Source organism: Telopea speciosissima, chromosome 3 (assembly GCF_018873765.1).
Source record: "Telopea speciosissima isolate NSW1024214 ecotype Mountain lineage chromosome 3, Tspe_v1, whole genome shotgun sequence".
NCBI classification, from domain to species: domain Eukaryota; kingdom Viridiplantae; phylum Streptophyta; class Magnoliopsida; order Proteales; family Proteaceae; genus Telopea; species Telopea speciosissima.
In genome coordinates, this window is record NC_057918.1 from 9,143,010 (window position 1) to 9,154,051 (window position 11,042).

At 40.3% G+C, this 11,042-nt stretch overlaps 1 protein-coding gene across 1 annotated transcript; it reads right to left on the reverse strand.

Annotated features, from left to right (window-relative positions):
* Window positions 1-3,389: 3,389 nt before the first annotated feature.
* LOC122653706 (CRM-domain containing factor CFM2, chloroplastic-like) lies at window positions 3,390-9,200 on the reverse strand. The gene is made up of 5 exons (XM_043847641.1): window positions 8,500-9,200; window positions 7,625-8,156; window positions 7,413-7,543; window positions 3,697-4,008; window positions 3,390-3,599 (listed from the first exon to the last, which is right to left on the reverse strand). The coding sequence occupies exons 1-5, from the start codon at window positions 9,169-9,171 to the stop codon at window positions 3,411-3,413; spliced, it is 1,836 nt and encodes a 611-aa protein (XP_043703576.1). The 5' UTR covers window positions 9,172-9,200; the 3' UTR covers window positions 3,390-3,410.
* Window positions 9,201-11,042: the final 1,842 nt, after the last annotated feature.

Below are 11,042 nucleotides of genomic sequence, written 5' to 3' on the forward strand. Positions count from 1 at the left end.
GAGGGACCACTACTTAACTTTATATCATAGAGAGGAAAGATGGAATCATATGGGGAGGTGGTGGTGCTACTGCAGTGGGGCTTCTATATATTCCTTAATATGGCAAAAGATTCTTTGTTTGGTTGTGGGGGTCCTACTGTGACTTGTTTGCATTCCAAAGTTATCTGGAGATCATCATTACAATGAGAAGTGGGTGTCAGCTCCCCTCAATACCCCCAGTGGAATTAACAAAGTTTGTCTCTCACCACAACTGGTTTGGTGGTTTAAACTGTGACCGTTGAATGTTGATAAAAACACTCTTTTACGCTTTAACCTTTTAGTAGTTAATAATTAGTACCAAAGCAAGTTGCCTAACTTTGGTTACAGATGCCACTGTATTGGATGGATCGGGTCCATGACCCATATATTCAAAGGAAAAATGTTCTCTGTGTGAGGGGTGCACAGGCCACTCCCAGACACAGTAGGGGCAAAATGACCACCCTGCCCCAAGATGTCAACACGTGTTGGCTGCTATGCACACGTGACCCCTACGCTCCCCCACATAGAATGCTCTACCATATTCAAATACCTGGAACATCATGAACATGGTTATGGATACGGATACGGATCGGGCTTATTCGATCTAAAAAACTCATTTTTTGGGTGTTTCACTGTTACTGTATCAGTCTGGTTAGAACCATGGTCATGAAATCCATATCCAACTCTCAAATCACAACCCAACCCCATGATCTCCTTGGAGCCTAAACTTGTATGGTCTTTCAACTTCACAATGTAACTACAGAAGTGCCACATTGGTCGGAGGGGGGGGGGTTCAACTGGGCTACGGATCTATTTGATCGATTCAACCGGGTCAGTCTGTTTTTTAACACCCCTAGTCCTAGCAAAATTATTAAATCGGAATCAATAACCCTGAAATATGGATTTAATGATTGAAAATTAAGGAGAAATCTAAGTATATGATGGGTCATATAATTGTGATGGACTGAGAAGTTAAAAGACAACTTTGTATATCCAGAGAAGTGGAATGCTAGATCCAACGCATCTCTGGTGATGGCGATGGAGACAAAAGATTTCTGGAGATGCAATCATGGATGATGTGAACAGGCTTAAGAATTAAGGAAGTAATATATGTTTCATGTATGTACATATGATGGAGGGGACAAACTTGAGAGAGAGGTCAACCGACACACTTATTCATCCATTGTCTGCTTCAATAATAAGAATGTAATATTGTAGAATTGAGTGAAAAGTAATACAGCTTTTTTTTTTTTTTTTTTTTGTAGAAAAAAAGTAATACAGTTTGAATGACTAGACTAATCAATTAGTGGTGGTTGTGTTATTGCATTTCATTAAAGATACAGGAACTAAGGAAGAGACTAATAATAAGAACCGTTTGAAAAGGGGATATGGGGATGGGGAAGGGGATTTTCATTTTGTAAGGGGGTAGGCGGTCATTTTAGGGAGGCACTGTGTCTGGGCGCAGGCTGCACATAACCAGGCAGCAATCTTTTTTTCTAAAATAATTTATTAAAAAAGAAGAAGAAAAGATTACATATTTACATTCTGTAGAAAAAACACTGATCATCATCTTTCTTTATAACAGTACACAAGTTCTCAGAGAATTCTTCTACCCAAAAAAAAAAGATCTCAGAGAATTCAAAAGACTAAAAAACAATTTCAGCCATACGCTTACTCTCACCGAAAAAATTTGACCAGTGTTTTAGCTATTAGTATCATAATACATATCGTTAGTATTGAACAAAAAGGTGCTTTTTTTTTAAGTTGCAGTCGATTCAGATCGATACTGCCCGATATGTATCAGTATCAACCATAACCGGTACCAGATCCAATACCATGAACTAGAACTGTGTGTAACAGAGGATAGAACAACAATGTAAAACCTAGGGTTTGCCTTGATTTTGTCAATTACCAACGTTCATAATGACAGATTGGATCATTATAATAATCAATCAGACCAAGTTTCCCTCCATCCGCGGAGGATGGGAATTTTTTCAGCACAGTTGTAGAATGGGTGGGAGAGGCTGTTTCCAAGTTTCGAACCCACAACCAACAGGTTGCAACAGCGCAACTTAACCGTTGCACCAAAGGCTCGCTCACAGGCTAGCTACCACAATATTGGACAATAATTGTAAGATACATGAAGCTCCAAAGCTGCTAGACATCATACAGAGATGCTGCAATGTATCCTAAGTAGTGCAATGGCATGGAGGCAAGGGATCACAGCAGGCCTCCTCCTACATAGTTGATGTTGAAAAGGCAATGGTCCAGAGCCCAACTCAGTTTTTACCCAACTGCAAACTTAGTTACTGCTGAAGCAGTGTCATCTGGTGAAAGAGGTTTTGTGGGCTTGGTAAATTTGGAACCTCCACTTGAGAATCAGGAACTTAACAGGTGTGAGTAATTGCATACCATTCCAAAAACATACCATCCCCCCTACAGGGTTACTCTCCTTCTTGGCTACTCTGCAAACTGCATTCACGTCTAATGGCTGCCATGAGTTGGGAAGGAACCACCTCTGCAGTCCTGTCTTTGCCTGTATCCTTCATATCATCACCAGGCTCTTCCCCATCATCCCAACCCCGGTACAGTATCACCTTGCTGGGATGCTGCGAGACACAAACTGCACCAGTTGCTTGCTGTGAAAAACAAAAAAGAAAGAGTTCAAATATTTCCTTTGAAGTGGATGAGGACACCTGAGAGGCACTTGACGTGGGCACAGACCTGCAGCTTCAAGACCACGTCTTGGACTGAAGTTCCCTTAGCTCTGCCTTTGATGTTCACAATAGCAAGGCAGTTCTTTCGAAAATGTCTCTTTATTGCTTTTGCAACACCTGTAATGACATTGTTCCTCCCTGATTTTAAAGCGATACAATATGTGAGTACCATAATTTGGAATCCAAGACAGATTATGGACCAATCAAGGCATCTTAATTCATATGCAAATGACAGTAATTCCAGAGGAAGAAAACAAAAAATATAACACCATGTCACTTTAAATCCAGAAAGATATGCTTGTGCAAGATGTGGCACTATCTAAAGGAATCCGATCAGCTAAAGACTAACTCAATGCAAACACATCAATCAGATCATCAGGCCCACAATCCCAATGGCACAGCATTCTTGATGTTTTAATTATGAGATATTGACTTGTTACTTGTATCAGATCATTCATATATTGGTCGCATAATGAGGAAGGTCAATAGTCCAGCTGATGGGATCTTTTCAGATCCTATAGGTGAGGCAGACTCAACTAAAGAAAAATTATTGGTCTTAAATAAAAGCCTTGGAATGTTGGAGAGGAAAGGATACTTAGGGCATTTGTTGAGGGAGATTCAACCAATGTCATGTTGTCATTCGATGAATGATGAACTAACCCAGCTGCTTTAAGTTCAACAATACTTCAACAGATCACATAACTCACCCAACAGTACAAAAGGCTTCATTCTCAGGCCAACCTTATTTAGCATGTATCTTTCTTCTTCAGTGATACCTTCCTTATCTACTTCTGGTTTCTGGTGCTCAACTGCTTTCTCTAGGTCTTCTTGAAGCTTCTCCACCTTGGCCTTCTTCTCTAATGCCTTTATGAGAGATACACATAGTCAGAAAAATGATATTAATGTAGGTTTACTAGGAAATAAGAACATGGAGTAGCATAGCATCTTAAGAGATAAGTACCACAGACAGCTTGGTGTTAATGAGTTCAGTAGCTGATTTTGTTGGCCTCACTTTGCAATTTTTAGAGAGAGCTTCCCTTTCCCTTCTGTCATTTGTTTCTATAATTTCATCTACAGAAACAGACTCTGAATTCTTTACAACAGGTTCAGACACAGAATCAATTGATGAACTACCATCCATCATCTCTTTGTCTATTCCATGCTTCCTCCTCTCATTTAGTGCAGAAGAAACTGCCACTGGCAAAAAATCCTTTCCTCTGTAAAAGACAATAAATTCCCTATCCCTTGAGAGGAGCATTCCTCCAGTTAGTCGCTGTGAAATGCATTTCAAGATGATTAGATGCCTGAGAAGGAATTATTCATAAATAGACGAGTTTAAAATGTTTTTCCCAAATGATTAAAGACTTCCAAATGACAAAATATCAAATAATTGAACAATAAGCATCAATTTCCTAGATTAGTCATGGTTTGTTGAAATGAAAATACTCTATTTGTTTAAAGGGAAAATTACAACCCCTTCCCTGTGTTTTCAAAAATTACACGAACCTCCCCTACAGTTTAAAATGTGTTACAAACAGCCCCCCAGTCCATTAGTGTGTCTCTGTTAAGTGGTGACGTCAGTACAGGCTAATTCATTTAATGCCCAGAATACCCTTTCTTCTTTCTGCAACCCCACCCACCCCACCCCTCTGCAATCCCACCCTATCTCCATGACAATTAGGCAGCGCCGCTGGAATCGATGGCCCCCCAGGAACTGCTGAACTTCATCCCCTTTCCTGCAACTTCACCCCCACCCTGCTAGCGGCGCAACCCATCTCCTCACCCCTACCCATGCTGCTGGCGCAACTCATCTCCCTGTCCCCACTCATGTTCTCTCTCTCTCTCTTGGCCAATCAACAGGATATGGATTAAATATCTGCAACTTTTGAAGTCTGCCCCTGCAAGAGTCCTTTTCTCACTCTACTTCCCTTTCTTTCACAATATAGTTTATGATTTTATTAACTTTCAAAATTTTCTTGCGAATTTTTTATGCTGTAAGCAAGCAGATTGATACAAAGTCAGAGACGCAGGTGACAAGGGATCATCCTGCGATTATATAAAACGAAATGATAGGGATTGATCGTGATGGAAGATTTCTTTCCCCTGGTTGACACTTCTGGAGGTTAGTTGACATATGAAAGCATAACCATTATGCATTCTTTCAACTGCAAATTGCTCTTCTATGCATCTTCAATCCTCATATATTTGGATATCAGCACAGCTCAACCCACCTTGGTTTACAACTTCTGTTTAGGCAATAATTACACTACTAATAGCCCGTTTAATTTCACTATCAATCTTCTCCTCTCTTCACTATACTCTTGCTTCATTGAAGAATGAATTCTATAATACCACCACTGGGCAGAATCCAGATACGGTTTATGGCCTCTTCCTTTGCAGAGGCAATGTTACACCCGGCGTATGCCAGAGTTGCATCAGTACAGCATCTAAAGAGATCAAGCAAGCTTGCCCAATCGAGGAGGAATTGATCATATTGGTATGATAAATGTATGTTATGGTACTCTACCAGTGACATTTTCTCCCATCTCGAAGAATCTCCACAAGTTGATCATTGGGAGCCTGAAAATGTTACTGATTCTAGGCAGTTCAGTCAGATATTAGGTGTTCTGATGAACAACCTTGTGTCACAGGCTTCGTCACCTTCTTCGACCAACATGTTTGCTACTGGAAAAGAAAACATTACGACATTTCAGAGGATATATGGGCTAGTGCAGTGCACTCCTGACATTTCTCATGGTGATTGTAATTGAAGCCTAATAGGAGCTCTTGCTCAGATTCCGGATTGTTGCAGTGGAAGTAAAGCTGCAGGTGTTTTTCGACCCAGTTGTAATTTGATGTCCAGCATAGATGCCTTCTTTCAAGATGGGTCAGCTCCTCCACCTTCTTCAAAAGACACAAATTCCAGAGACAGTAAGACTCCTTTTCTTTTTTCTTACAGATTCAAAACGCAATTAGCCAGTGTGAGAAGAAATCTTGTTAAACCAGAAAGTTAACAATTCATGAGTTGGCCAAACTTGGATGTGACATAACCCCAAAAGCTGAAAAAATCTGTTCTGTTCTACATGTCCTCAGAGTTTGTGTATATCTTGGGCAGTCTTCATGGAACCAGTACTTATATATGTGAACAGTTCAGAGTTTGGCTGGTCCTTCCATAAGCAAATGTCCAAACTGATCTCCAATTCATGTGAACCTTCCCTTTCTTTCTTTCACATAGTTTCCTATCATATCTAGCTGCTCATGTTTTAGTTCATTACATTAGGTGGGTCTAACAGTCTTTAGGAAATTCGAATATTTGCAAGTCTTGTTTCTGGAGAAACAATTAGCCCAACAAGCAAAGACGCTCTCAAAAGAATATATCCCTGTGGCTTTCAATCACCAAACACATTAGTTTGCCAAGATTGATCTCTTGCTAATTCACAAGTGGCCTAACAATAGGATATGTTTACCAGTAGGACTGACTCTGTTCAGCCCGATGCCAACCTTTATCATGTTGCTGATTGAAATCGTCTTTAATAATAGTTAAAAGGTCGAGTGGGTTGCGCCGGCAGCAGGGGAAGGGCGGAGTTGCAGGGAAGGGGGTGGGGGCGGGGGCGGGGTTGCAAGGAAAGGGTTGAGGATGGCGAATTGAGGAAGATGTTGCATGGAAAGGGTTGAGGGCAAAATGGTCTTTTACATGCTACAACTAATACCTGACTAATACCGTCAGCCTTAGGGGGTACGAGTGTAATTTTTTAAAACAGAGGGGAGGGGGTATAATTTTCCCTTGTTTAAAAGATGATGGAAATCTTAAGAGACACGCAACTTATTAGGGGAAGCTATTTGGTTAATTAATGGGAGAGGAGAATTGTTAATCCTTGGGTATATAAAGATTAACATCAAGCAAAAAATATTTGCACACTTGCACACTAAATAAGGTTCTTAGTCCCCCTCTTCCTTCAAAAGCCTTCTCATTTATAAGCATACTTCTCTATCATAGTGTTAGAGCAGTAATGCACTTTTAGCCACAGGTCGCAATTATTTTACCCAACAGAAAATAGCTATTCTTTCATTCAACAGAAAGACCAACTGTTACTTGATTTAAACAAGAAGAACCAGAAAGTATAGAGAAAAGTACTCAAAAGGAAGGAGAGTTTTCAAAATCCACAACAAATTTCCATGTGAAAGAACAAACAATCATTTTTTAACTTCTGTGCTCATTCTTTCAAAAGGGGTTGAGGCAAGAGAATGCTTTCGTGCATAACCGTCACACCACAGGCCACCCTTTATGGCTTTCTACATTTTTGCCGACCTGTCTCAGAGGGTAACTTACTATCGGAAATTAAATAAATTTTCTTATTATCTTCCAAACATTGCTTGCGTGGACATATATCGTCACAGAAAATGGTCCCCAGAAACGTGGATTTTGACTGCTAAGAAGAGGCACTTGATAATTTTCTCTTACTTAGCGCTCCATCTGCCTGCGTTTTCCTTACATCCTTCACAAGGATTCTAGTGCAAAGCCTTGACATACCACATAATAGTAAAGAGAGCCAAGGATACATAAAACAATTGACTAATAATAACATAAGAAAGGTGTTAGGAAACACATAATTGCCAACGAAGAAACAGCAGTATCCATCCTAATTTTAAGAATGAAAGATCATTGATATTACCAACCTTTAACTCTTCGGCCATCATTTCACTGTTAATATTCTGGACTCCTCTCTTAATTCCAATCTTTGCAATCTCGCACTTTTCCCATAGCTTAACCATGGACTCGGCCAATCCTTGCAGATTCCTATCTCTCCCTAAGAAACAGAGGATGCAATTAGTAGTGCAATCAGACAAATGGAAATTGTGATAAATTAAGCAAATGAGTTTATTCTTACCTGCTGCAAAATGGCACAGCAAGGGCCGACTGAGTCTCTTTAGAATGGTCATTTCATCATTTGTTAATTTAGGCTTTATCCCATAGGGGAGAAGACGGGGCGGTCTCCGGTATCCAGGAACAATCCCTGGTAAAAGATCAGCATCCACAGGCATTGGATCATATCCCCACCAATCAGTAAAACGTGGACCTAGCCCATCCAATAGGCGGTCAGCTTCTTCTGCAAGTTTCATCTCACCTGGCAGTTGGAATCGTACTTTATCTGGAGAACCAACTCCATGTATCAACGGTGAGGGACAAATCCTATTAGAAGGACCTGGTCGACAAGAGTTTGCACCAAGGGTGCAAAATGATCTAGTAGGTTTCCCACCATCAATATCAGAATTCAAGCTCGAGTCTGAAGACACCCCATTTTGAGGAGTTTCACTTGTTAAATTAGTATCGGATATGAAGTAAGGATATTTATAATCAGCCCCTCTATATAAGATGATGGTACCTCCAGACCTCCATATAACCATCCCTCCTGTTTTTCTCTGAGCAGATTAAGAAAAAACTAGTTTAGAGCCAGTTTAACCCACCTCTTCCTAAACTGTGTCCATGCGATAGAAGTTTGAACATTTCCAAGTTGGACAAAAACCGAGCTAATATGCATTTCAAAGAGGACCATGAATTCTTTTACTTAACCATTTGGAAGAGGTAAGCATGGGTATATTTCACTGATCCTCATCTATAATTAACAACCAAACTGCAGCGACTGTAACAGGAACTGCTTAGCAACTGGACTTCAGGTTATCCTTTACCAAAGAAATGGTCTAAGTGACTTGCAACCTAATATAAATGCAAGAATATATTAAAAATCTAGAATAGGAACCTAACCTCCAGGATTTCATGAGTTCTCTTCATGTTCATCTTGCATATATCCTCGCAGTTGATCTTCACAAGCTCAGACCGCCTCCATCGCTCATGAATTCCATTAACAATGCCCTCTGTGATTCCCGCCTTCCCAACCTTCAACCTCTTCTTCAAAGCAATCCCAAGAGTCCTAAGCCTCCTCAATTCACGGCCTGGAATCGTAAGTTCTGCCAACGTAGGTTCTCTCTCCTCTTCCTTAGCTGACTTCTTTTGCTTCTGTACCTTACTCTTAAACTTACGAAATCTCGATAATGCCGCTCCTGACCCCGGCTCCGGAACTGAGTTCTCTGGAGTGCTCCAGCTCGAATCGAGCGTGTGACCGACTCTGTATTTGGACAGTTGGTGAGGTAAAGGTATGAATATCTCACCTGCGGAGCCATGGACGTTATTGGGCCGTTCGCTTTCTTTTGAATCCTCCTCCAAGTAACCGAGACTACGGAGCTTTTCTGCAATTCTTTCGAATGCAGACTTACTTAGGGTTTCGGCATCGACTGAAGAGCTTCGAATTATGCATTTGTGAGGTTTAGTGTTTTGGAATAATACAGATTTAAGAGAAGGTGAAGGTAAGAACAGTGGGAATGAATCTAGGGTTCTTGAAGAAAATGAAAGGTGGTGGTGATAAAGAGGAAGCAACATTACACAGAGAGAGCGCTCGGGATGAGAAGGAGAAAAGTTTTTTTCGCCTTTCGCAATTGCTCGTGGCGGGAGTGATCTCTGTGACTCGATCACCGTTTGGATATCATATGACATTCGTACAGATTTGGGCTCGCACGGTTGGGAAGACATGCGCACCTGGGTCGTAGCCCTATTGGGTAAGCCGGTAAGGGGCGAATTTCGGATCAGAACCGGAACCGGTGCCTAGTAATGAACCGGAATCATTAGGTCTCAAAGGATAAGGGTTTCAATCAGTTCAGCTCGGTTTAGGATACATTATGTACATACCAAAACCGAATAATTTTCACCACCTCAAAACAAAAATTTTTGGTTTCATCTGTTTTGTACACAATCTCGGTAATTCAGTGCAAATTTAGTTAAAATGAAAAAAATATGTTGAAACAAATAAAGTTTAAAAGAAAATTACAATCTCGTGAATATACAATCTCACGATGTCAAATAAAGTACCTTTAAACCTTTTTTACACAAATCAATAAAAAAACTCTTATTAGGTATATAATTTCACATAAATCAATAAAGACACATGATTACAAGGTCTATGTTTGGTTTGGTTCGATTTATTTGGTTTGATTTGAAACCGATGTTTTTAATCTAAACCAAACCACATGAAATGTCCACTTTTCCAAACCCAACCGAATCGTTTTTTCTCTGCTTTGGTTTGGTTTGGTTTAAAATGATAGTTTCAATTCTAAATTGACACCCTTAGGAAAAAGGTTCTCTTAGATGTTTTACTCAGGGTATGTTAACACAGTTGTGTGTATTTCCCTCTTCCCCATATTAAATGACGTTATTGCCCTCCTATGTACTATGTCGGTTAATCGCACTTAATTGATGTGCTCCATATGCCGTTTGCTCATAGAAGTATAGAACCCTCTCCCTTTACTTATTTAGAGTTATTTCATACTTAATAGTTATTAGGATTAGTGACTTATTTGAGTGTTTGTGTACTTAATAATTGATGTTTGATTATTTCATTATTTGTATGTTTACGTGCGTATGTTTAATTATTTGTATGCTTGAAAAGCTATCTATTTACTTATGAATTTTGGACCCTTTTTAGAGTTTATATATATTCAATTTTTCGTATGCTTCGGAAGTTATCTTTATACTTGTAAATGGACTTTTTTTAGTATTCGAGGCATTGAGTGGTCTCTTTATGACAATCCCTCTCCATCTCTCATTAAAAATCAGCAAACTAATAGGAGATGGCGTCCACCACCAAACAATTTCATCCAATCATGTAAGTCACCGAAAGAATAATATAGGGGGGATTAGATGTCATTGATGCTCGTGACCATCTTGGAGCCCAAACTGTTAAATCCGTGCCCAAAACCCGGTTTGAAACGCGATCTGACCACCGGTCTGGTTTAAACCTTTTGTGTAGAACCAAGAGTGGAGTACGCTCGTGAACTGTGGGTCATAATACTCAAGCCATCACACGAGATTGTCGGCCGCGAAGCAGGGAAGTCCTCGAGGAAAGATCCACCGTCGAGAAAGGGGAAAATCGTCCACGAAAGCATATTCTTGGAATTCCCTTATGATAGGGATCCGTGGGGCCCGACCTGAATCGCCCTTATCCACTTAGCGATGATTGGGAGTAAGTCACTATCCAGAATAATTCATGCCTATGCATGACCATTAATAAGCATAAGAACTAGAATGGGCTTGGGCTTAGGAGCTTAGTCTCTTTCTAATTATAACTAGAACTTAGGACATGGGCCATGGGCCATGGGCCCAAGTGGATCAATGGCCCAATGACTTAAACTAGACCTTGGGCTTATACCTAACCAAACAAGCTCCTAAACAAATGGACCTAAGGACTTGAGACTAAC

Bases quoted from the DNA above. Each gene is read 5' to 3' on its own strand.
- LOC122653706 (XM_043847641.1), bottom strand. From the start codon at position 9,171: ATGTTGCTTCCTCTTTATCACCACCACCTTTCATTTTCTTCAAGAACC. The intron at 7,544-7,624 runs GTAAGAATAAAC...TCTGTTTCTTAG, and splicing joins GCTGTGCCATTTTGCAGCAG to GGAGAGATAGGAATCTGCAA. The intron at 4,009-7,412 runs GTTGGTAATATC...TGCATTTCACAG, and splicing joins TGATGGCCGAAGAGTTAAAG to CGACTAACTGGAGGAATGCT.